The sequence below is a fragment of the Pollicipes pollicipes genome, unplaced genomic scaffold (genome assembly GCF_011947565.3).
Source record: "Pollicipes pollicipes isolate AB1234 unplaced genomic scaffold, Ppol_2.1 Scaffold_7231;HRSCAF=8579_pilon_pilon_pilon, whole genome shotgun sequence".
Classification (NCBI taxonomy): Eukaryota; Metazoa; Arthropoda; class Thecostraca; order Pollicipedomorpha; family Pollicipedidae; genus Pollicipes; species Pollicipes pollicipes.
The window spans coordinates 42283573-42307769 of record NW_023597034.1 but is presented as its reverse complement, the minus strand read 5'-3'; the positions used below and the strand labels follow the sequence as shown (position 1 = coordinate 42307769).

Below are 24197 nucleotides of genomic sequence, written 5' to 3'. Positions count from 1 at the left end.
GTGAAAAGGAAATCCATAGCAGACAGGCGTAACAAAGAAGTTGGCAAGCTTGAGACGCAGAGTCGGGTGGGCAGCCAAATCTCTGCGGCGTGTGCTGCAGGGAAGCTGTTTAACGACGGCGCCTCACCACGTTAGGCGTAATCATTGTACGGACCTGGAGATTTTCGTAGACGACCTCCTCGACATCATCAGTGTCAAGTACTTCTCCCTGCCCTTCATACGTCCCGTTAAGCACTGGCTCGAGGGGCATTCTCACTGCAAAACACAACCTCAGTTATCATAAGTGACGAGGAACGGGAACGATCGTGTGGACATTTGCTCGAGTTAGCCGAAAAACACAAGACTGACCGGTAAAAATTGAGCCTAGGGGGGATGATGACCGAGTGGTTGCCCCGGCGGACGTCCACGTGGGGGATCGGGTTCGATCCCGGCTGCGACATGACCCCTAGGCGCTAATATGGCATACGCTGTTGCTGGCCCTCCATATGAGGGGCGCGACAACGTGCGTCGCGTTCGCTTAAAAAGAGCGCTTAGACCTGTATGAGAAAGGGCTATTGCAACCGTGTAGTATTCATACTCATTTTTTCTCCCGTCGAAGTCAATGCACAAGCGATTACGACAAACCCAAGGGAAGATAGTTGTGTTTCCCACAACACATGAAGTGACAGAGGCATACCCATAAAGCGTTTCCCATCACTGTACAAAGCGACACCTGCCAACTACCTGCATTTTGTTGCTGATCCTCGGGCAGCGCGTGCTGTTTGTTCCGCCTCCTGTGGCACATGCGCCGTCGTTTTATCGAGCACAAGTTGCAGCACGCGAAGGTGGACATCACGTCATCAGACGGCGTAGGGTGCTTAACCTTTGTCTGGATTCACCGTTTTTCATAACGCGAACGGATAGAGTGGGGTGGGGGTGGGGTGTTTATGCACCCCACATGTTATTTTCCAACTGAGAAGGATGGAGAATGGAGGCAGTTATTTTTGGAATTGTTAACAGCTGGCATAATTTTAGTGCTCCTAGGTGAATATTTTATCCCACTAGACCAGGTCAACGTTTTTTGTCCAGGAAATCAGACTACCTTCATGCGATATGTCGATCTTTACAAAGCTATGCAACGCACCAATAATTAAATCATAAAAACGTAATCCTTACTGAATACTAAAAAATAGTGTCACGCAGTCTGCGTGCGATAAGCACATAATCAAATAATTGCACCATGATGAATTAACCATCTATTTTATGCTTTAAGCAAAAAGTGATGGCGTGGGATCCCGAAATGGCATAGCGCCGTCGTCGCCTCCTGTCGTCGGGGTATATGTCAGCTGCCGGTGGCCATCAGAGCGGCAGTAGGCTGTGCAGTGATCCTAATAAAAATGGTACTCATTCGGAATCAGAAGTATTAGAACACACTCTCAGGGAATGCCCTAGTAGCTACGGAAAATTGAGTGCTATCAAACGCCATACCAGGAATCTATCGGCAAAAAACCTTTGGAGGGCACATCGATCTTTTTTCCTATCTGGGACGGGATAATGCTGGGTCAGCGATACACAACACTTCGCAATACCTCAACATAATAGTCCAAACATATCAGTGTTTTGAGCTAAAAAAAAGCGTGACTACAGCTGAGATCAACATCTCCTAGGTTCTAAGATAGTGGAATATATAATGGCGGAAAAGCGTGCACGCAAGGCTTCAGGTTACGTAAATCGATGATCTTCAGACCGCAAAAGGCATTGCATTTCACTTCACATACCGGTAGACAATGACGCCGACTACTGCAAGAAGCGACAGAAGAATCAGGGCAATGATCACTCCAGCCACCAGCCCGGCGTCTGTGGGAGAGCGGCAGCCATGCAAGCTGGTTCAGACGAAAATCCACTCATTACGGCCGCTTGAAATGCGTGATGATGGGTGTTTCGTTGCTAACGGTATGGTGTTGTTAAAGAGATCTGGACAGTTAGGAGTCGTGGGGAGCCGAGCAATAAGGCTGTGCTGATTTTTTGCTTCGTTTTCTATGTAAACGTTAAGCAGACATGCAACTACTCAGAGAATAAGTTGTGAGATACTGTTTCGTTAACCCTGGATGTTTCCTGCATGCTGAACTAAATGGGTCTTCATATCTTGGAACATATCACTATTCCTATGGCTCTGGACATTTCTCGCAGGTTGAATAAGTTGGTTTAGACCTCTTGACCTAAATGACGTAAAATGATAAACCAAGAAAAAGGCACGATTCAAAGCGATGAAAAGATGGAAACAACACTCAGCACACGTGACAACGGGAAAATTAGCACATCAAATTAACCTGTGCGCTATGTGCCAATGCACCACACATCTTCAGCATACACCGAGCGTACGCCGCAACACTCAAAAGTATGCACGCTTTAATGAGCAAGCGCGCCTGCGCCTCAACACACGCAGCAGTGTTCAATGACGGCAGCAACATTACCTGCCCAATCAACTCCACATCTGCCTGTTAGCTGGCTGTCGTAACAGACTGTTAGCCCTAACGTTACGTGCACCGACACCGACAATGTGATGTGCAGCCGCTGTTCGTCTGCCTGGGTATCATAGTTCTGTGATTATCTGTCTCATCGCCAGGCCTGCTACAGCCGATTGTCCGAGATTGGCTACGACTGCGTGTTGCACCGCTGTACTGTCTGCGCGGAGGCGCGGCCTTCCGGAACACACCGCTCGGCTCGGCGACGGTGACAGCGTCGTCCACCAGTCGGAAAGCCAGCTCCTGGTTGTCATCCGACAAGCGAGACAGCACGGCCACCCCCATCCGGTAGCTGGTGCCGGCAGTCAGTGGTCGGTTGTGGTAGTGCCTCTCCGAGCTGTTGTAGTATAGGCCATCGCCCACAATGAACGTGCTGTCGCGATTCACACGTTCCTGGAACGGAATCGCAGCTGCTCCAGTGGTTTTATCAGGGGTGCAGCAAGAGCTTTGGTGAGGGGGTGCACGGTTGACACAGGGCCCCTGATGGTGACCCCCCCCCCCCCATCTCCCTCCGGAAGAAAATCATCGCATATGTACCATTTGATTTTGAGATGACACGGTTTTATTTGTTTCATTTTAAGGCTTTTAACTGAAACAAGAGCCAGAACTCTCCGAAATATGCAATTCTGTTTGCATTTTGCAGTCATTGAACTGAAGGAGCCCGACGTTAACTAAATAACTGCATAAAACAGACCACTGGAGTTATTTAGTTGGAAATTGGATTCTTCACACTCGATTACTCCTTAGTGAACTTTTCCCAAACCGATCGCATTCAGGGACTTTGCCAGAATTGCTCTGGGTTCTACACAGATAATGAGGAAAAACGTAGATTGCGATTTAAACTGGGGCTAAAACTTGTATCAGAATGGCCAACCCATGCTCGTCCGGGAATTTTCCATCTTCAGTCAGAACCAGTAGGCGACGTAACGCAGTTTTGAACATGGGCGCTCGCAAGTCTTGGAAACGAAAACCCCAAGTCATGCGTTGTAGTCTCCGTATGCCGCGCGGCGTCAGCCACACGGCTGGCACTACGCGGCGGCCAACGGGCGAACGAAAGTGATGGCCCATCTAAAAGGAGTACGTTTGAACACTTGAGAACATCAATTTGTGCAATAAGAGGTAGGTCGGGCGTATATTTCACCCGTCATCACGCGTACACATGCGCACACACACACACACGCACACACAAAAATGAAACGGTCACAGCCGGGGGTACAGCAGGCAGGTCCGTGCCGTTAACCGACGTTTCAAAGCAGACTTAGGCTGTGCAATACTCATGGTGGAGAACTCGGGCGGTAACGCATTAAAACGTCTCGCCACTCATGGGAACTGCCGTTTTTCGGCAGCAGTGCCATGACTGGAGGGCAGACTAAGGACGCTCTTGGTTACAAAGACACCGTGCGACCTAAGATTCAGACTCGCCTGTAGCGCGGATTTTGTGTAACAGAGTGAGGCTTTGGTAGATTATATAGAAACACACTGAGAGTCCAGCCAGCTCAGGCTTTCATGCACGCCGGAAATGTGACCAAATTTCCGCTTTCCTTAAATAATTCGAGCGACAAAGTTGATAATATTTTGAACGGCCATTATGTCTTTGGTGAATCCGTTACCGTACACTGCCGAACAAAAGTGGACGTGTGAGAAAACCGTGATCGTCACGATGGCTGGTAAGGTACCAGGAGGCAGATAATGGCGGAGGTGGAAGACGGCGGACGAGGTCACGGCGCACCTCGGAGACAGCTGATGGACATGATAACGGTCAAACATGACACCGGAATTTTGGGCCTCTCGGCACAGTTGGCCAGGATTTTGACGCAGAATCTGGCAGCGAACGGAGGCAAGTTGTGCGTGTTTTTTTCTGGTGCCAAGAGGGAGAAATCTAAGCTAGTCTCGTTGACCTTCAGGCAGCTAGACTGAAAATAAGTGCCAAGCGAGGTGAAGCTCGACTCCATGTCATCGGTCAACTCTGGAAAGGTGAATCTTTGGCCAAAGACGAGAGCCTGCGTGTCTTAAGCATACTGAACTACATAATAGTCGGCTCCCAGTAATAAATAAAACACAAATGATACAAATGGCATAATCCGCACGTGTGTTAGTTGCACCCGAGTTCATATCCATATCAAGATGTATTTCTTATTCGCTAGACAACAAATGGAAATGCGGCTGACACATAATGTGCAGTTGTACACCATAACGACCGTGGAGCTCATGCTGTCTACGCAGTTTCTTGTTAAGTCTTTCCATCCAATGATGCCAGCCCGACAAACCTGATCGTCCTTTTCCCTCAATCATTCCGTACGTTGCCCAGGTTTTTCCACAACTCTTTCCAGCCCTAAATCTACGACACAGTCATTGCTGTGATCACCTCGACTGAAATGCCGGCCACTTCCATTTTTGCAGCTTGGGAGTTTCCTGAAGGTGGCCCGACCTTCGCAGAGAAGAGATCCATTATTTATGCAAATCTTGTAAAAAACTGGAATCCAAGACCATAGTTTGTTTTTTTGAAAGCAACAAAGGGTGCTAGTAAACATGGTATGGAATGTTTCGAAAGAACAGGGGAAACTGTCTGGTATTTGAGTGAGTTTGAGTTTGAGACCGAGAGTCTGGCATCTGTGAGGAGCCAATACAAATCGATGGTCAGACCCTACTTCATGCGAAAAATAGTGTTAACCACGAGCCAGGGCCTCGTGTTAACAAAATGGCCAATCAGAACTAGGAACTAGGGTTCACTGTTTGTGAAAGAACCAATGAGAAGCATTAGACAGGGCCTTGCTGTCACGAAACCTTCAGTGGAAACCCCGAAAATAGCATCGGAAACCAGGCACACGCATGCTGAAAGTGGACCATGCCATCAATGACAACCCACACATACCCGTTCCCCTCCCAACGCTGTCACCCGATATAGATCACAATTGACAATTTTTAACTATCATACGTCTGACGTGTTCGATAATCCCTTTTTGCGTCCAGTTGTGCTCCGATCTAGAATAGAAAACCTTTTGATGGGCTCAGTCTTCAAGCTTAGAATGAGAAAGAGGTGGGCAGGGTGACGGCGTCCGACCTTTGTCAGGGCCGCAGCCACGTAGAAGCTGAGGTCGTCGCTGCTGTCATCGTCCACGTTCGGCAGTAGCTGCGGCGACAGCAGCGAGCCATTGAAGGCCGGGTCCGTCGACACGACCACGAAGTAGGTGGACACGGGCCCGCCGGTGTCGTCGGCCGTCGGCAGCGCCAGCTCCACGGTGGTGGCTGTGCTGCGGCCGGTCCGCACGCGGGGCGGCTCGGCGATGCCGGGCGGCGCCACCTGCGTGGCCATCAGGGCAGCGCGCGCCTCGCCGAACCCGGCCGACGTGTTGGCCGCCACGGCCACGCGGTAGGTGCGGCCGGCACGCAGGTCGGTCACCTCCCACTGGTATGGGTCCCGCTCTGTCAGGGAGCGACGCCGTCACCGTCAGAGGTGGGTTATTACCTGCCAGGCGTCAGAATGATGGCCGAGTCGGCACGTCACTGGGGCTCCCGCACTGAACGGCTGCCGCGACCAGATACGAGAGAAAAACAGCCGAAGTAGGCGCTGACGACTGTATGTGTTTTATCACCTCACGTAAACAACACGTTTTGCGCAACCAGTGTTTCAGACTTCGCTACAACGGGCCGCTGGCATGTCGCGCACAGAGAGCGCATGCAGAGATGGTACATACCTCCCACCCGGCTCCCTTCACGCCGTGCCGGTACATCGATGCTGAGAAAGAAGGGAGATTCCCGCCGGCGGCGACGGGCGTGGCCGGGCGCGAGCGTCACGTTGAGCTGGAAGGCCAGAAGACGTCCGTTTCTTTTGGTCGGCTCCCGCCAGGCGACGCCGAGCGTCGTCGTGGTGCGTTCCGTCATCTCCAGCTGTTCCGGTGGCCCAGGCACTGCCCATGCGAGGCAGAGTATGGTAAGGACTCACTCGAGGCATTACACTGTGAGTTCAGGACATTGTCAGCGCACGGTACTGAAAGGTCAAAGCACTGCTGAGACGCAGCACTGCGCGCCAGGATACTGTCGAGACGCAGCACTGCGCGCCAGGATACTGTCGAGACGCAGCACTGCGCGCCAGGATACTGTCGAGACGCAGCACTGCGAAGTCGGGGCACTGTCGAACTATGAACGGTGTCAAACTGTGTCACGGCACTGTGAAGCCAGAAGACTGTCGAGACACGGCACTTTACAGCCAGGGCACTGTCGAGATCGTGCATAGTCACAACGCCGCCATGTAAAGACACTGTCGGAAGCAACACTGCGACGTCAGAACAATCTCGAGACACGACACTGCGAGATAAGGACACTGTCGAGATAGGGACCGCTCTGTCACCGTGGGTCATTGGACAAACACGCATGCATGCACGTAGCACGGGTACGCGCGCATGCCGGCCAACACGCCACCTGGGCAGTCAGCTTCTTCGCGGACTGCCACTGGTGCAGACCATGTTGTTTTCAGAGTTATTATACCAACCGTTATCGACCTCCAGTATACCAGAAGGTACTGATTACATGACCGTCTCAAGGAAATGTTGGATACATTGTCGATACTTGACGTTTCAAGCTGCACGTATAATCGCGAGTGAACAAGATATCAAAACGAGACGCAGGAACCAAGAACATTTTCCAAATATTTGCAGGCGCCGCCAAAATAATGTCAACATGACAAATGACCCGAGCTCCCGCTTCTAGCAGGCAACACAGGGTCCCACATTAAGGGCTGCACGAAACGCGGGCGGTGAAGTCGTGGGAATTACCGTGACTCATACCGAACATTAGGTCAGATTGCACGAACCTCACGATTATCCGTTTCTTTATTCAGGTTCCCACGTCCTAGCGTCCAATACGCGGCGCTGCTAGGGGCTGTCCCAAACGCAAGCTGCTAAGTTGAAGTGTCTTGGATGACGCATACCGAACAGCATGATAGAAGGATGAGCTACCCGCGGTCCACGGTGTTCATCACAACGAAGTCCGAGTCATTTCTAAATGTGTGTTACCTCAGAAATGTTGCCCAAACCAGGTCCATACTGACCTTGCGTGTTCGACCTCGGACAAATATTACGAATCTGCAGCGATTCTAAGATTTTCATGTCTATGTCATGTCATTTCATGTTGTCTTTATCTCTTACCAAAATGCATATTTTAGATGGCATCTGTTGTGCTATTCTCTGCAGCTGCGTGTCTGCCTACTTAGTGTTCCGTAAGCTCGCGAACTCTTGACTATCATGCTACTCGGTAAGGGTTATATACGGGTACTCGGCACTTTAGGGCTCAGCATCCTGTGTTTCTGGCAGTGTTGAATAAAACCAATGCCAACTATGTTGAGCACTGAGTCCTGAGAACCTGAATATCCAGGATGTTCATGCAGTGTGCGTGGTGCCTGATGCTAGGGAAGTGGAACTTAAGGGGAGTGTTGCATATTGATATGAGGTTTTGAGCTGAAAAGCCATCTTGATAACTTTTTGGTGCTCTTCACAATCCTGCACCTTTAAAGACCTAAGCCCATCTAGTTCCTGAGCTACACGCCCACGAAGATGGGGAAAGGTATACCGCGAAGAGCATTTCAAAGTCACCTTGGCATTCATGGCGTCATAATAATGCCAGTCAAATATTGTCATTGACGAGTGGTTCATATATCACATTCGTGAGGACGATTTTCAGGCATAACGGCCGCTAATTGGCTCTAAATCAATCTTGTGAAAGACACGATGATGTATCAAATAATGACGTACTGAGAAGCAAATTTAGTAATCCAGGAAAAAGTTGACTTCTTCCTACGTGTTTTTCAGATTTTTTTAGAGCACAGGTCAAAATCCAATGATCGGGACAACACCAAAGTTTTAATGACCGATTATCTATCACTTTGGCATCCCTTGTGAATGTTTGAAGTTTTGATCTACCAAGATGGGTGGCCTAGGTTAGATCAAAGAGGTCAACTTCCAAAAAACGTTGAACGCTCATCAAGTTTTTGTGGATCATTTGCCATTGTTTAATCTTGTTGTAGTGATGAAACATGGCAGAACCTACGATTTGCACATCCCATATTTTTTTCGGAAAATACGAGGTCAGCGACCTGAAGTCAAGACAACGTTTGCTATTCTTCGCAAAGAAAACTAACTTACATGCACACCCATCATGTCACCACAGGGTACATTACCTTTGGCCTAGGTCATGACCCATCACTGTGGGTTCCCGTTGCAAAGCACATGCTGAGCTCAAAATAGACTGCTTGTGGGATGATTTTGGACGCAGAACTATAATACTTCAATGAGAACATGTTGTGATATGGATTGTGTGCATAAACAGGTAACAATAGGTCATGTGAGGACATGCCAGGTCATATGAGGTCATCCAAAGTCAATGGCCTATGTTGCCAGTAGCGCAGAAGCTAGATAAACGAGCGTGAGGCTTGTAGCTATGTCCTTATCGTGTTTGTGAAGCTGATGACGTCTAATTCCATGCACCAATGTGCCTGTTTGTTTTTTTACAAATACAGTGTCAAGCGTCGAAGGGACTATGGATAATATAAACGCCAGTTATGCGCTCTTGAGTACCTGAAAATGTACCACACACTTTTTCTGACCGCAAGGAAACAAACATAGCACTGACCACATAGACCCAACTAGCGCTTCGAATTTCTTCTCTTGGGTGTTTTTAAATTTTGACCAAGGTTGACCTCCGATGACCTCCAGGGCATCCTAACATGGTATTTTTGTTCTGAACCACTTTTACCCCACAGCTGCATCTGATGAAATAAACTGTGTCAGGATCACATTGTGAAGAAAAGTATCGTTCTTGTAGGCTATTAGCACATACATTTTGAACGATGACTTGATCTAACCTGATCTATGTGGAGGAACAGAAATGGTCGGAATGGGCTCCCGACAGCATTACCGACTATTTTCGTGCCCTAAATATCAATATTGACGTGTTAGCATAGGTTTCAACTACATACATCAAACGACCGTTTTTGACCTTTCGTGGACTTTAGTGGCCTCACATTTGACCTAAGGTCAAAATTTGGTGTGCATCCCTCATGACTTGACGATACCTTCAAAATGGTACCTTTTTTTCTCAGGCGGCGTCTGGAGGTTGGAGATCCTACGGGGAAGCCAATTCCTCCTGGTCGGGTACGGTTGTCTCAGACCCCCAGCCGGGTGCCGGTTAACAGAGAAATTGTGTTGTCTAGAGCAGTTTTTCCACTTAAAAGTATGCCAATAGTTATAAGTGAGCCCATTTCATCATCTCTGATGCCTGCTTCAGCATCTCCGGATGTGGAACATTCCCTTTAATCCTCGCCCTAATCCGCCGTTTACCATAATGCGGACTGATGAGGGGTCGATGCAAACCCCTGGCGTTTTCAAACTAAAAAAGATAGAGTTTAGCAAAAAACACCAGTGGATAAGTCCCATAAAATCTCACGATTGGTGATAGCTTGGCGCTAGCTAGCAGCATACATACAAGGGCTTGCCGCGTGGCGGCACAAAACCTAGGCAGGCGTGTTTCGTGTTCAATTATTGCTACCATGATGTATATTTTTATTTTTTCGAGCAAATCTTAGTGATATAGGGCTCGGCTAATGTAGCAATGCTGGCCGCCGCGCGCGGTCCGCGACATCGTCGGTCGCCGCCCGCCGGCCGCGGCACGCCGTAGATCGCCGTGCAGCGTTCCATACAAAACGCTGATATCACGAAACCGGACGAGCTTCGAACATCTTTTTGGTGTCACACACGTCTTTGGTCAAACACGTGTCAAAATACCAACTCGTTTTTGGCATCACTCGCAATGGATGCCCCGTAAGTTGCAAAAAGTGATTAAATAACAGGAGATGTATTTGCAAAAATAAAAACATGAGGGGAGGGGTCGCAACGACCCCAATACCAGGGCGAGGATTGATGAAGCCCGGATAACTTGAGTGTTGTAATGCCCAGATGGCAAAACACCGAAAACATTGGTCACTGAGCAATCGTCTTCTCGTCTTGTTTAAAGCAGGATTTTTTTAGACGAAATGGTGGTATAAAAACGACCGACGCACATTCGCAAAGCGCATCCTATTGCTGCACTCATTAAGCGCATCCCGAAACGTCGAGTACTGACACTATACTAAATGTTTGCTTGATAACGTCGCCTAAGCAACAACTCCTGGTATATCATCACGCGCTGTCAATTTGACCCCCCGAAGGTTTTTCCAAAAGGATTTAAGAATTCCGCATAACCCCGGCAAACTCTGCATAGCTGCAGGCAATTGCATAACAAATCAGTCAGGCGATGCCTGTCAGCCAAGGCCATTTCTAGGGAAAAGTTCAATCTGATGTGAAAACGCAGGGCTACATGAAGTCATGCATATCTGAGATGGTTACTTAAACAAAACAACTGAATTTATAATTTCAACAAATTTAATTGATCTAGGATCACGTACGAAGGTCAGACCAAGGTCAAAACTAACAAGACTGTTTTGTTACTTGAGAGCTTGCTTAAAGAGGTAGTTTCTGGTGGTCATTTCGAGTTTATTAACAACAGGACCGCAACCGATACATTCCTTTGAATTCATAAGATCATAGCAAGTCATTGACCTGGAATGAACCTAGTCAACATTTTTGCTGTAGGAGCATACCACCGAGCTTAGTCCTAGACCCTTGTCAAATATGTCAAATATATGTCAATGACAATATCAAATCAATGTAAACAAATATTAAATTCAATACCATGTCAAAACAGAAGCAATCTCATAGGACTTGGCCTTCCATGGCCTTGGCCTTCCACCATGGCCTTCCGATGGTGAAAAAGGTCACTGACCTGAAATAAAAACAGCGACCTTTTCCTTACAAGAAGTGCCTAGGCTCAAGGCAGTTGCGTGAGGAGGTCTGGGGGCATTTTGGACATCATTCTGGAATTTTACATTGTTTGACCCACTTGAACAAAAGGCTATGACCAAGAAATCTCAAATTTTGGCAAACGTGAGTGCTCATACAGGCCAGCCCATTCTATAAATTTAGTATCTTTCGGTTTCTTATTTTGAGATTTTTGAGACTTATTTTTAAGCTCAGTTAGGGGGGGTCAATTTGACTCCACCTACCTGGGCGAAGGGTATTTAACCGACCACCCGGACGCGTGTTTAAGGCCGATGGCTGTCAGGATAAAATCTTTGAACTCGTAATGCCGGAACACCAGGGGCTCTATGCCTGTCTTGCTCGTGTTCGGTCAAAGCATGCGGCATTATGACACATCATGCCGAAGCGACATCGTTGGCGTCAGAAGCAAGGATCGTTAGTGCCGGCTATTGTCGACATCATCCTTCCAGTGTTACATGACCCCACGAAAACATCATATTTCTCTTCTTAGAACATTGCATCCATGCTACCGGCAGTGCAGGAGGCCGTGATGATATTGCAATGCATTCCATGACGTGTTCAACGTCGTTTTTCTCTTCGGCTCGTTTACCGTGATAAAATGGTCTCGCGCATTGCCATGCACCCGGGTAGCCGGTTGAACGCCCTTTGTTCGGGTGGGAGTCAATCTGACGCCCACCTCAGATCTCGAAAAGAAGACAGCTAGAAACACCGAATTCAGTGGGTTAGTTGGTCTGCATGTGAACTAACCTGTGTTACAACTTCAGGTTAATAGATCATGACCTTCGGGTCAGATAAGGTAAAAAAGAGTCAAACTTAAGATTGGTGCCCAAAGTGCGGTCGCACCTCCTCATGCAACTGCTTTAAACCTGAATACCTGTTGTCAGTAAAAGTTTAGTAGCTTCGCTTAAGCCCAATAACCTTTAATGACCTTGATAAGGTAATGATGACCAAAATCTCCGATGTTATTTTGATTTTCAAGTTTGAAGAAGCGTTACGGATTACGCTATCCCGTGTGCTCCCAAAATCAAAGGGGTTGATCAGGGTTATTTCTCGAAAAACAAGCTCCCAAGAAGAAAATGTGTCGGTTTTGACTTCGGTATGACCTCATACCTGACCGTAGGGCAATGTAATTTGCCATGCTCTTAAATTCAATTGTTTTGCTTCTTTCATGTCTTTGATGTCAGCTGCCGCCTGACTCTGACCTGCCATAGGTAAGCGGCGTTACAAGGTACGTGGAATATTTTTATATGAAACAATCCAGCGTGCAATTACCTACAGTTATGCATAGCTTGGCGCGACTGCACTTAATTTTTCGAAAGTTATTCTGGAAAATCTTTCTAGGCAAATTAAAAGCCAGCCGGAAGAGTTTAAAGCATTTTGGTTTCGACAACTAGTGGTCTTCCAGTTAAGTGTTAGTGATTCAGGCAAGACAGCGGAATGCATCCAAGCTCTTGCGAACTGAAGGTTTAGCATATATGTAAAACAGCAGCATATATGCGGAATGAAAAGGCGAAATCGGCATTGCGACCTCCTGGATCCGTGGCCTCCACAGTTGGCTCAGGTGCAGAGACCGCAGCCGCGTTTCCACAGCGCATTAGAAGTGCTCCCAGATTTGCACGGGATCCCAAAACTATGTGTGCGCACTGACCAGCGTACGCGTGTCATAGGATGAAAGCATGCTATAGAACGCACAGCTCATCATACCAACGTCAATGACAGATAAATGGGACAAACAAACAGGCATTATGTCTTGCCAGTTCCAACGGTACAGCCAGGCTCGGTCCGGCGTATCACACTTGTTCGAAACCAAGGACTTGTAGCTAATGATTGCAGCTTCATGCAGTCACGGCACATACGCCACATCCAGCTCATCGTAACCAATACTTACCAAATTTTTTTGATTTTCGTCATGTTTAAGCACCAGTCACCGAAACCAGACGTTGTTACGAATTCATCGATTTAATTAATATGAATTGTTCAGATTAGCTAGACCCTGCGACATGTAATGTTTGCAGACAGTACAGTTGGCATTTTAACGCACGAAGACTATTTCTAAACATCGCCGTCTCTTAGTTCTCATGAAAGGGAGACTTTTCAATGTCTTGATCTGAGCTTTTGATATGGGGTTCGAAAGGAGCCTGGCCCCATTAGCTATGTTTTTTAAGCATAAGTTTGTTTATGTGCAGGAAACTGAGCATCATGCCTGCTATCGCACTGTTCCTCCTACACCGCGTAGGACATCTCATCGGACGTTCGCAAGCCGTATAATACCTCCCATCGCTTAAAGCTTTCGGGAATAGAGATAGTCTCTAAGTACATCCCGAACTCCCGTTATCCTGCTGCCAATGGCATTTACCCAACGTTAGCTACCCCCATGTCAGGACTACGGTGGCGCATCGCTGGCTTTCTCCGCATTTGGAAAACGAGAGGTGCGCGGGTTCGATTCGCTTTGGTGCCCTTCTGGACTGCCGGGTTGAGTCAGGTGACGCTACATAACCTCAGCCTCTGAGTCCGCCGTCAAGCTCCAATGACACACATGCTTACCCCCTTCCCGCGTCCTGGCTTCGATGGTCACACCCTGCCCGAGTTGCCTGTCTCTGAGCGCATACACCTGGAATCGAGAAACTGAGTGTTCGCTGTAGGTAATATCACAAGTATTGCATGCATCTATGCACGCGTATACATACATGCATATCTGTATGCAATTTGTCATAAAATCCATTACATCAGTGTGGCCAAATGGGATTCGGAAACATTTCAGCATCGCAATTTGCGCAAATGCAAATCATTACGGGATCTTACTGCCTTTGAGTTAGTCACATCCAGTAACTACAAATTTTTGCTGTGAGAAAAAAAATCAATCTTAGGAACATGCATAAGTACTATAACATGATAAGCTGGCGTCATAAAAACATCTTTCAATATTAACCTCCATTACAACACAACTTTACCTCACAGCCCACACCATGATACTGGATGCAAAATACATAAATATGCAATGTGCATATAGGGGCATCTCCGTGGAAACCAGGCCTGTGATGAGTTCTTTGTTCTCAAAACTGCGTTCCAATCCTTCGTTTAAGATCTGTTTTTTGTAATTTTCTGTACTTTTCTGTTGTCCTGTAATTTTATGTAGAAAAATTTCCATGCTTAAGGGGTTTCTTACGAAAACGTGGCCGCTTATCCAGACTAAGACATCGAGACTGTAAAAGCTAACGCAAGATGAGCACCTCGCATCGGGCACATGACATCTACGAGGGAAGCTCACTCTACCGAGAAGCAGACTGCTTACCGTGATGGTGTACAGTGTGTTTATCTGAAGCCCAGCCACCTCTGCCCTACAGGCGGAAGCAGCCGTGCTGTCGCTGGGGCACGCGTTCGCAGGCGCGTAATCTTCTGTAGTGGCCAACCTGTAGCGCTGACTGTGGCTGACTCGGTAGCCGGTGATGCGACTGAACGGTGGCCGCGGAGGCTCCCAGCCAATGATGAGAGCCTCCGGAGACACGCTCAGAACAGTTAAGTTTGCTGGTGCGCCGGGAGCTGAAACATCACGGCGCGCGCGGCTGTGATCCGCCCGTGGCGGCGCGATGACAAATTGATTTGACCTCTCCGACATCTCAAGGCGCGCGGTCAGTTGTGTTGAGACCAGTTACAACCGATTTGTAAACCCGCTGCGTGTTCCATCCATTAATTCAGAACGTCAGTGTGCATTTGGTAACACCGACTTTTCAGCCATGGAACATGACATACAAACCGCCGAAAGGTGAAACACTGTGCATCAATAGCGGTAGGCGACAAGACCTCGTAAGTTGATTCTGACTCTAAGATTAGCTGTTTCCAGAGTTGTCTTGTAATCTCCGATACATTTCCCACGTCTGCACAGTCGAACAAAGGGTGAATATTTCAAAATTCATCAAGCCAATGGCAATTTATAATTACAGGACATGTGGTTTTTGAGCTAGCAAGCAACTTCCCTATTTGTATCCCAATTCGGTGCATCGGTGCAAGAGTAGGTTACTTAATACACCAGCTAAACAAGAACTCCAAAACCTGGAGCCAAGGTGTGAGAGGCACGGTAGTTGTGTGAACGGATGGATTGCGAAGATCACGGAGAGTGTGCTTGCCCCTCCAGGAGAGATAGTGCGCTGAGGACGGGTTATCCTGCAAAGATCACGGAGAGTGTGCTTGCCCCTCCAGGAGAGATAGTGCGCTGAGGACGGGTTATCCGTCCCGCAACGAACAAACATTACCTGCTTCCTGCGTGAGCACGTCCTTAGTATCAACTTGCGGGTGAGAGCCAACGCCGTTGACAAAGATCGCTTTCAGCGTGTAGTTCGAATATGGAATGAGGCGTTCTATTCTTGCTGCTGTTGGGGAGTCGAAGGCATCTGTCTGCTTAAACGCCTGATTCCAGCTGCTCTTTCCATCCGTATCCACACTCAGCCTGAAATACAGGGGAGACCAATCTAGCACCTCGCATAATCCAAAGACCACAGAAGCGGGTTGGGGGGGGGGGGACCTATCTAAGCATGACCGGGAGCATTGCACATCACAGTATGTCCTGTCCCCACCACCCCGTGTCTTAGAGGGAGTATCCCACCTTCGGAGCATATTATACAAAAAAAGCATGCTATTAAGACTTTAGGACAACTTATGTCTAGTGATAGCACTGGGAAGTGCCATTGCGGCACCGTCAAGACGTAAAAGGGACATCAATTTTAATCATGCTCAAGCCACAATTACGCTGTCAACGCTTTGTGATAGCCTTAGCTTCTTCCCTACAGCCGCGACCGCCGTAGTCATGACAATGGCCGTGGCACCTCCGCTGGTGCGAATAAAAGGACGCTCGTGATTGCGCCAGGCGGCGAGGGCCTGTTATCGGGAAGCGCAATAGCTGAAGCTTGAACCAGGGCATCACTATGGACCATGTCATACTCCCATTCCCAAATTCAAAGAGTGCCTCGGAAAGAGCCACTCTGGTAAACGAATAGGGAAAAAATTAGTCATATAATAACGTTTCGTGGAATTCGCGAGATTTTAGCTTCATGTCTGTAAAATTTTTGGGCTGAACTGTGTTTCAAGCCTTCGTAGCACACATTACACAAACATTCACAAATCAGTGTGTTGCACACATTACAGAACGCACACGTGGATAAAGCAAGGGAAATTAAATGCATTGCTTTCATATTGGTGACCAAGGAGTCGCATCAGATTTCTCCCGCAGGAGCAGCTACTTTAAATAGAAATGCTAAGGGTATTCGGAAGGATTTCGAGAAAACTGCTTTTACCGATTAAATGGAAAGCGTCTGATCTAATGACAACTGAAAAGCACAAAAAGGTGACATACACCCTTTTAATTACTGCGGATCAAATGTTCTGCCTACCATCCGTCGCCCCACAATGTTGAGATGGGCCTCCCAGTGTCGATTTGGGCTCTCAATACTTGTGACTGGGATAGTGGAAAAGGGAAGGAAAGGTTGACTTTCACACAATCCTAACTTTTTGGACCTTCTCTGTTGACCATGCTTTACGGACGGATCCACGACTTTCGATCGGGAGACCCTCTCCAGAAGCGGCTTCAAGTTCCGTCAAGGCGTCATCAACACTGCACAAAAAAAAATCCAGGTTTTGCTCAGATTTGGTTTAGATAAGACAGCAGCATTAGTCTTCTTCCTCGGAAAAACCGGGAGATTATTTAATTCTGCTATTGTTTCGAGATAGGCATATTGCCGGAATATCAACCTAACTATATCTCCATTCTCCAGGCTTTTCCGAGGAATGAGGCTAATACCATTGTCTTATCTATGTGACTAATGTTCCTCGCTAGTGCACCGAACAACTTACAGAGTTTGCTTACCTCATTTCATAAAACCACTGACAACACTACATGACATCCACACCTGGATGATTAATCTACACGAAAAAGATAACCATGCCACACAACGCAAACTCCACATCACGCCAGGAACATACGGCGTGGGCTTGCACAGCCGATCCTGCAAAACTGTCATGACAGTGGAACGCTTAGCATCCTTACCGGTTTTACTTCGCTGCCTATGGTTGATATTTGGGCCAAAGTGCAACACAAAAAACCATCATGCATTTTTTAAGGCACAAAACTTTCAGAAAAATGTATTTATTTAAGCAAAAATGCAAGTTTTTGTTTTGCTGCTGTCCATTAGGTGCGAGCACCAGCTGCAAGAAATGGCCTACCGGCACTGTCATGGTTAAGGTGCGCGTCTGGAAATCCAGAGGCACAGGGTTCCATTTCCTGCGGTGCCTTCCCTCCCTGTCAGGTTGACAGGCAGGCAACACCATGTAGCCCCAGCATGTGAATACGTCCTAAAGCCCCAATCACCCACATAGCTTGAAGGAATGCACACTTGGTTGAGGCATGTATGACAAAGCCGGGTTCGGCTCCGAAAAGCCAGAGGCTTTCTGTAATGGTTTAAGTGTTGGCTCTGCTTTTGAACCATTTTCCATGGCGGGCATTATGCCGTTGGGAGCGGTTGGCTTCGGCTTTGACTTTGTATCATTATTTAGTGACGGAATTCGGCCTCGATTTCGGCGCCGAATATGGCTCATGAATTATGACCGACCATGGCCTCATGCATCTTGAACCGCTGGCTTTGGCTTGGTCAGGGTAAATTTTCACTGCGTTTGCGACTTTGCCACGTGATCTTACCCGTCCATTTACCCGAATATGGCACACAACTTTTAGATTATGCGACACCCATATGGTTCAAAGCCAAAGCCTAGCCGGTTATTGCCAGGACCGTTCAACACCTAACGAAGGCCGGCGAGTTCCCTGTTCGAACCGCTGTGTGCATACTAACACACGAGACAAAGGTGACAATCTTAAAAAAGTTTCGTCCGTAATACTTATACTCGGGGTGCATCATTTTCCAAAACCTCGATGATCTTTTGGATTCCATGGAGTTTTAGCTAACGAAATGATTGGTTTATTGTCACAAAACAACACTGTACACCATAATAAGATATAGCTTTGGGTTCATTATTTCAAAATGATGGGGACGGCTCTAATTCCGCATTCTTCAGATCCAAAATCACTAAATACGTCTTTGGCCCCGCAGGTTGATGTTCACAGCCGATAGCTTCTGGAAAGTGTGAAGCCACTATTTCGGCTTCGGGTTCTCACAACGAAGCTTCAGAGCCACTGGTTTGGGTCTCGACTTGGGCTTATGACAGTGTTATGGCTTCGAATTTGGCTTCGAAGTCAGAAGCATGACATTGTTCTCTTACCTGACGCGAGCAGTCAAAGTTGTGGAAATGAAATTATTCCATCAAACAGCTTATGCTGCCTTCAGACCAGCTCTCTGGCAGCAGGCGTTACAACCTTAACTTCCCCAGTGATCCGCCGTTTTCCATAACGCCGGCACATACGCGGGAAGACAATGCGATCCCCTGTCATCTCCAAACTAAAAGAGAGCTTACCGAAAAATCAGTGGATTGATCTCAACGGGGTCCTACTTTTGGTAATAAACTTTATGATGCTTTGAAAAATTAGCCCATTATGCCAGCTCAAAGGTCAAATTTTACCGACATTTGCACGTCTTCAGCTTTGCAACTGCACACATATGAGACCATGACTTGTAGCAACGTAGAATATACACAAGTTTGTCTCTTATTTTATTCTGGATACACTGCTACACAGGGATATGTGTTTTTAATCATGTCTTCATGATGCGTGACCTATATAATGCAAAAATATAAATGCACCGTACGCGTTCCGCTGCACTGTCGGTTACCGCCCGCAGTTTACACGAGCTACAGACCGCCATGCAGCGCTCTTCAAAAACCGCCGCTGCTCCGAAATAATTATAACAAACACTACGGGCACATCTTTGGTGTAAAATTGCGCCAAATGAACGGTTTATAGGCTACTAAACCTTTGGGCACGACTGCTCAGGCACGCCAGCGATGTATCCTCAGAAAATCGTAGGGGGTCATTTACCCTGCCCTGTTCGGGCGAGCACTGATGTGTTCATTTTGGTCCACAGGGCAGGTGAGACTGCTGTGATTGGGCACAACGTTTACCGCGGAACTACCAAAATGTGGAAATGGCCAGCCCCGACGACGCTTTTACGACGGTGCAGAAACGCAACACATATACAGGAGTTTCACCTTCCGAAGCATTCGTTTCTGTCGCGTACTGATGGCTGCGTGATCCTTAATTCCGTTTTAGCGCCTTTGGAATTTCACCGCCTGATCATAAAACTTGTGTCGTGTGGAAGCTTGTGTGTGTTCTTTTAACACCATAAGCGTCTCCTCACAAACCTTGCTCAACGAAAATTTTGATGAGCACGATGGGGAGCCTTTATATTTTAAGAACATTTTTTAAAACATTTTTTTGGCATAAGGGAAGCCCTCTTAGGGCGAACGCCTTTTAAGACTTGGAAGCACCACGCCACTTTTAGGGCAGCATAACCCAATGAGCAAAAAGATCTTACAGAAAGTCTTCCTGGAGTTTTGTTTGTCCAATGAAATCATCGAAATGTCTTCAGACTCAGATCTGCTGCCTTCAGCCCAGTCCTGGGCACCTGAGGCACCTCTGCGGGCTTGGATTTTCCCGCAAGCCTTTCAGACATGCTTTTTTAGGGGCTACATTCTCGCAATAGGGACGCGTTTCTATATGCAAAGAAGGCTGATAGCCGACGATCCTACAGCAGAACGCGATAGTAGAACGCTGCCGATGTTGACTTACCTTAGAGTGGATCGCTCGTCTCCCCAGGCGTCACACGACGGCCATGCCCAGGTCAGCTGGATGTAAGTCGGTCCCACGGTCGTGGCGAAGTCCCTGACAGGGGCCGACGGTGCTGGAAACAATGTGCGCGTTGCGGGTTACGAAGCACTGCCACTGTTGATTACCATAAGGACCTGGGAGATGGAACGTCGGAGTATCAAGTGACCCAAGATCGTTTCCCGACAACTGCCGAAGCTCACGTGGGCTGCCATGATCAGCGGCTGCTGTATCACATCAAGGATTGCACAGGGACTTGCGTTAAGGATTGCTGCTTTCTTGGAGAACTTCATGCACACTACCTCATGCGAAATATTATGCATTTTAGTTATGATACCGTTTAATGTCGATTTATGGCATGAATTTGATTACAAAGTTAGTTGTTTTTAAGCCGTCACCTCAATCCTGAGCTCAGTTTGCGACGAAGTCTGGGACAACAGTTTGGTGGGCCGAAGACCATAGATTCAGCAAATAACATGCGCTGCAGCTTGTGCTCATTTTCGCACGGTTTCGTGCGAGCCGTTCCCATCAGACGGTGGTGACGCAAACAGTGAAGCAGGGCACCCTGCAGAGACGCAAAGATTGAGTCCTGTTCTAAATCGATGTAGGTCCGGCAGAGCCGGTGCAAGGTAGTTCAAAGCTTAAGACGAAACGACTAGCCTCATTCCTCGTCAAATAACTAGGAGAAAGAAGAGATCGATGCATCAGACATGCGTGTCTATCTGTACCTTTTCCTAATAATTCGGCGAGGAATAAGGCTAACAGTACTGCCTTATGCACATGTAATGCTCCTTGCAAGTGCACTCAACAGCTTACGTAGTTTAGAGCTTACAAAATGCGACTTCACCGTGCAAAATATGATTTGTTTTGGTCCGTGTGTTTTATGACCGTTTCGAATGCTGCTTAAAAATCAGACACGCCAGACATTTGTTATCAGGCGAGTAGTTCTGTGAGCATGGGAGGCGGAGTTGGGCGGAGCGCAAGCTCCATGAAGGCACTTGCAACTGTGTATTGTGTGTGATGCTTTCAGTAGAGATGTATCGCGAGCTCGACTGTTTTGCATCAGTAGAGGATGTTTCGTATATTTTGTTTTTAATCGCCTCAGATGGTTCCCTGGGGCACTCGTTTACAGCGTCTTCTGACGGTGAACCAGACGATCTTTCCGTTGACCTTGTAGGCCTGAGACGTGCCGTTTTTGTGGTATGTTTTGTGGATGGTAATGTCTTACCGTGGTAGCCGATTTATTGACCTCATTTCCGATGGAGGGAAGTCGTCTATCGGGACCACCCTCTCCGAGCCTGGATATCTTACGGGAAGGACAACCACGTAGACCTGCCACACGTTGATCAGTTAATGGTGTTTATAAGCTGGTGGAATAAGGAATGTGTAAAAAATGAAGTTCAGAGCGGCTAATTTGGCTCCTTCTCGATCTTTCAACAGGTACTTGGCCAACCATCAAAAGCCAAACGGCATTCGATTTCTTTCAACATGGTCTTCATTCCTGAAAAAAAACGCACGCCACAATATTTTTGGAAGGGTGCGATGGTTGCCAAAAGACAAATTTGACCGAGCACTTTTGATCCGTTATAGTCGGAATGTTTGTCAACTGATTTTGACCCAACTTACACAGCGCGATAGCGTAAGGTTTACAAATTCATAGATTTGGGCGGCATTGAAGTCTTGAAACTAATTAGGCTTTCCAGGCGAAAAAAGGGAGAACGACAAAACCCTTAAACGGATTATTTATGGAGTTAACGCGGAATAACGCAATGGTACGTTACTATGACGTCATAAGGAAGGGATAAGCCCATAGTGCAGTCATATGCGCTGCAGCGTAGTGAAGCGGGTGTGAGAAAAAGACTAAGAACCTGAGGACGCTAAGTGAGTGATCAATATCAGCTGTCGGCCACAATGCTGGTATCCGCCCTAAATGAACGGGGATGCTTTTATGGCGTATGTAGGCATGTTTCACGAGCGTTTCCAGGTATTCGGAGGAGGGATGAGGGACAAGTGGTTTGAGCGTACGTCATCGAAGTACCGCCGTCTGGTGTTGTTCCGCTGTTAGCGGCTACGGTTTCCGAGTGCTGCAATAACCATTCTCTCCTCTTTTGTCTCTCCTCTTTCGTCTGCCACTTCTGAGATGCAGTGATCATATGCATGATGTTGACTGCACGGAAGAAAAAATAGCGCGCAACATGTCGTTGCAGTGTTTTATCTTTAAAATGGTATGATCGCTTCACTCTCATCGCAGGAGGCGCCTCTAGGCACAAATGGATGGCTTTCGTGAATATGGTCTTTAAAACACGCATCTTTGGTTCTGTTCTGTTTTTTCATTACGAAAATGTCCGTTGAAGCGTAACCTGCGGAGTGTTTGGTTTCTTTTGTGCATCTAACCTCTGAAATAACCTGAAAATGACTTTGTAAACGATATTTGTTGTGCACCTTCCTTGGGCCCCAGCATTAGATATGTTGTACTCCTTGTTTCCCAATGGACAATGTAGTGGAGTAAAACTGATATCATAGTCATGGAAACATGTTTTGAAATCTGCGAAGTATTCCTCGCCGAAAATCGCTGATAAAAGGTGTGTGGATAGTAAAACAATGCTGAAAGGTCTTAAAAAGTTTTAAAAAGTTTTGCACCGTAATCCTTCGTGGAAGTAGCTCCTGTACCACACACAAATATATGTTTCTGAGGTACTGATATTTGAGCAAACATTAAGGCCGTTATTATTCATGACGACTGTTCGCACGACGCCTTCTAGAATCAATGCAAAGGCCATTTATCGTGTGAACACAAAATACTTCACGTTACCCTTGGAATGAAACATCGGTATTAGCTACGAACTACAGAAAAGCACAAAGATATTGAAGCAGACATGCATCGGAAATACACGGCGGAATCAGCTACACCCTACAGTATGGCATAATGATGGCAGCACAGGCGTCGGGCGGCATAGTTTAACATGCATAAACTGGAAGGAATAGGACGAGCAGCCACAACGCGGTAACGACCCTCACCGCCCGACACCCGACACCCCCGCCGGCCTGGTAGCACTCACGCTTCCGAGCAGTTTGGACGGTTTCTGCTGTCTTCAGGCCTTCTTCGACGGTGACTGCCGCGACGCTGATTGAGTACTCGGAGAATGCGTGTTTCAGGTGGACCACATGAGCGCGGGTCCGCGTGAGCTCGTCCACAGCATCCTTAAAATCAGCTCTTGGTGGCTGGCATGCGAAATATCGCCGGTGCTGCAACGCAGCACGCTCAGATTAACGCGCATGCCTTTATATATGTTTCACGTACTCTGCTGCAAAATCCGAGGATAAATTTACAGACATGCTACCTTTTTGTACTTTTCAGTTATTGCTAGATCAGACCCGTGCTATTTGATCGGCAGCTGTAGTTTTCTCGCAATTTGTCCAAATAGTTCAAAACTCCGATTTGAAATGGCTGCTCCTGCCAGAGGAATGCCGTTGGCCTCCCTGCTCACCATCATAGAAGAGCTGCATTTAATCTGTCTTGCTTTCTCCAACCTGTTTGTTCTGTGAGGTTTATAATACACTAATTTGACAAGGTGATTGTGTAATAAACGCGTCGAAAGCTCAAAACACTATGCAGAGAGAACTATTTGCACATATGAGGCTATTATCCCGCGAATCCAATCAACTGTTATACTGAGGCTTTGATTTATTCCCCGTGGGACTTAGCACAGTAGGTCTTTTCAAAGCGCATTGTGGCTCTCGGAAACGAAGTATCAAATAGTCTTTAACGCACTGGTTCAAACTTCAATCTATGCTTTTTTCGGTAACTGGCTCTTGCCGCCCGCTGCACCAACCACAAGCCTTCACGTTGCTGACGTCATTCATAGCAGTAGAGGTGCCACTTTTAGGCCCACAGACTCGCAAGGTGCGGGTTAAAACAGTTCAAGTGTTATCTCTAACAGTCAACAACAATGTACCAGCTGAGAACGGCTCTCAGTACATTTTGCCGTCGTGGGGACTACCAAGTGTCATTATACCCAGTGCTACTAACTACCCATTGTCATTATTAGACTAAATGGTCCTGAG

General features: G+C 47.4%; 1 protein-coding gene across 3 annotated transcripts in view; it reads right to left on the bottom strand.

Moving 5' to 3' along the window:
* The window catches only part of LOC119109281 (receptor-type tyrosine-protein phosphatase mu), a 103209-nt gene that overhangs the window by 16898 nt on the left and 62114 nt on the right, over positions 1–24197 (bottom strand). For all 3 annotated transcript variants that reach the window (XM_037232874.1, XM_037232876.1, XM_037232875.1), the window contains 11 exons: positions 23192–23378; positions 20097–20208; positions 15622–15815; positions 14664–14911; positions 13916–13982; positions 6200–6412; positions 5566–5927; positions 2696–2897; positions 1758–1836; positions 724–773; positions 155–255 (listed from right to left, as the gene is read on the bottom strand). In XM_037232874.1, coding sequence (XP_037088769.1) covers positions 155–255; positions 724–773; positions 1758–1836; positions 2696–2897; positions 5566–5927; positions 6200–6412; positions 13916–13982; positions 14664–14911; positions 15622–15815; positions 20097–20208; positions 23192–23378 — 1815 coding nt within the window. The remainder of the gene's footprint in view (positions 1–154; positions 256–723; positions 774–1757; positions 1837–2695; positions 2898–5565; positions 5928–6199; positions 6413–13915; positions 13983–14663; positions 14912–15621; positions 15816–20096; positions 20209–23191; positions 23379–24197) is intronic.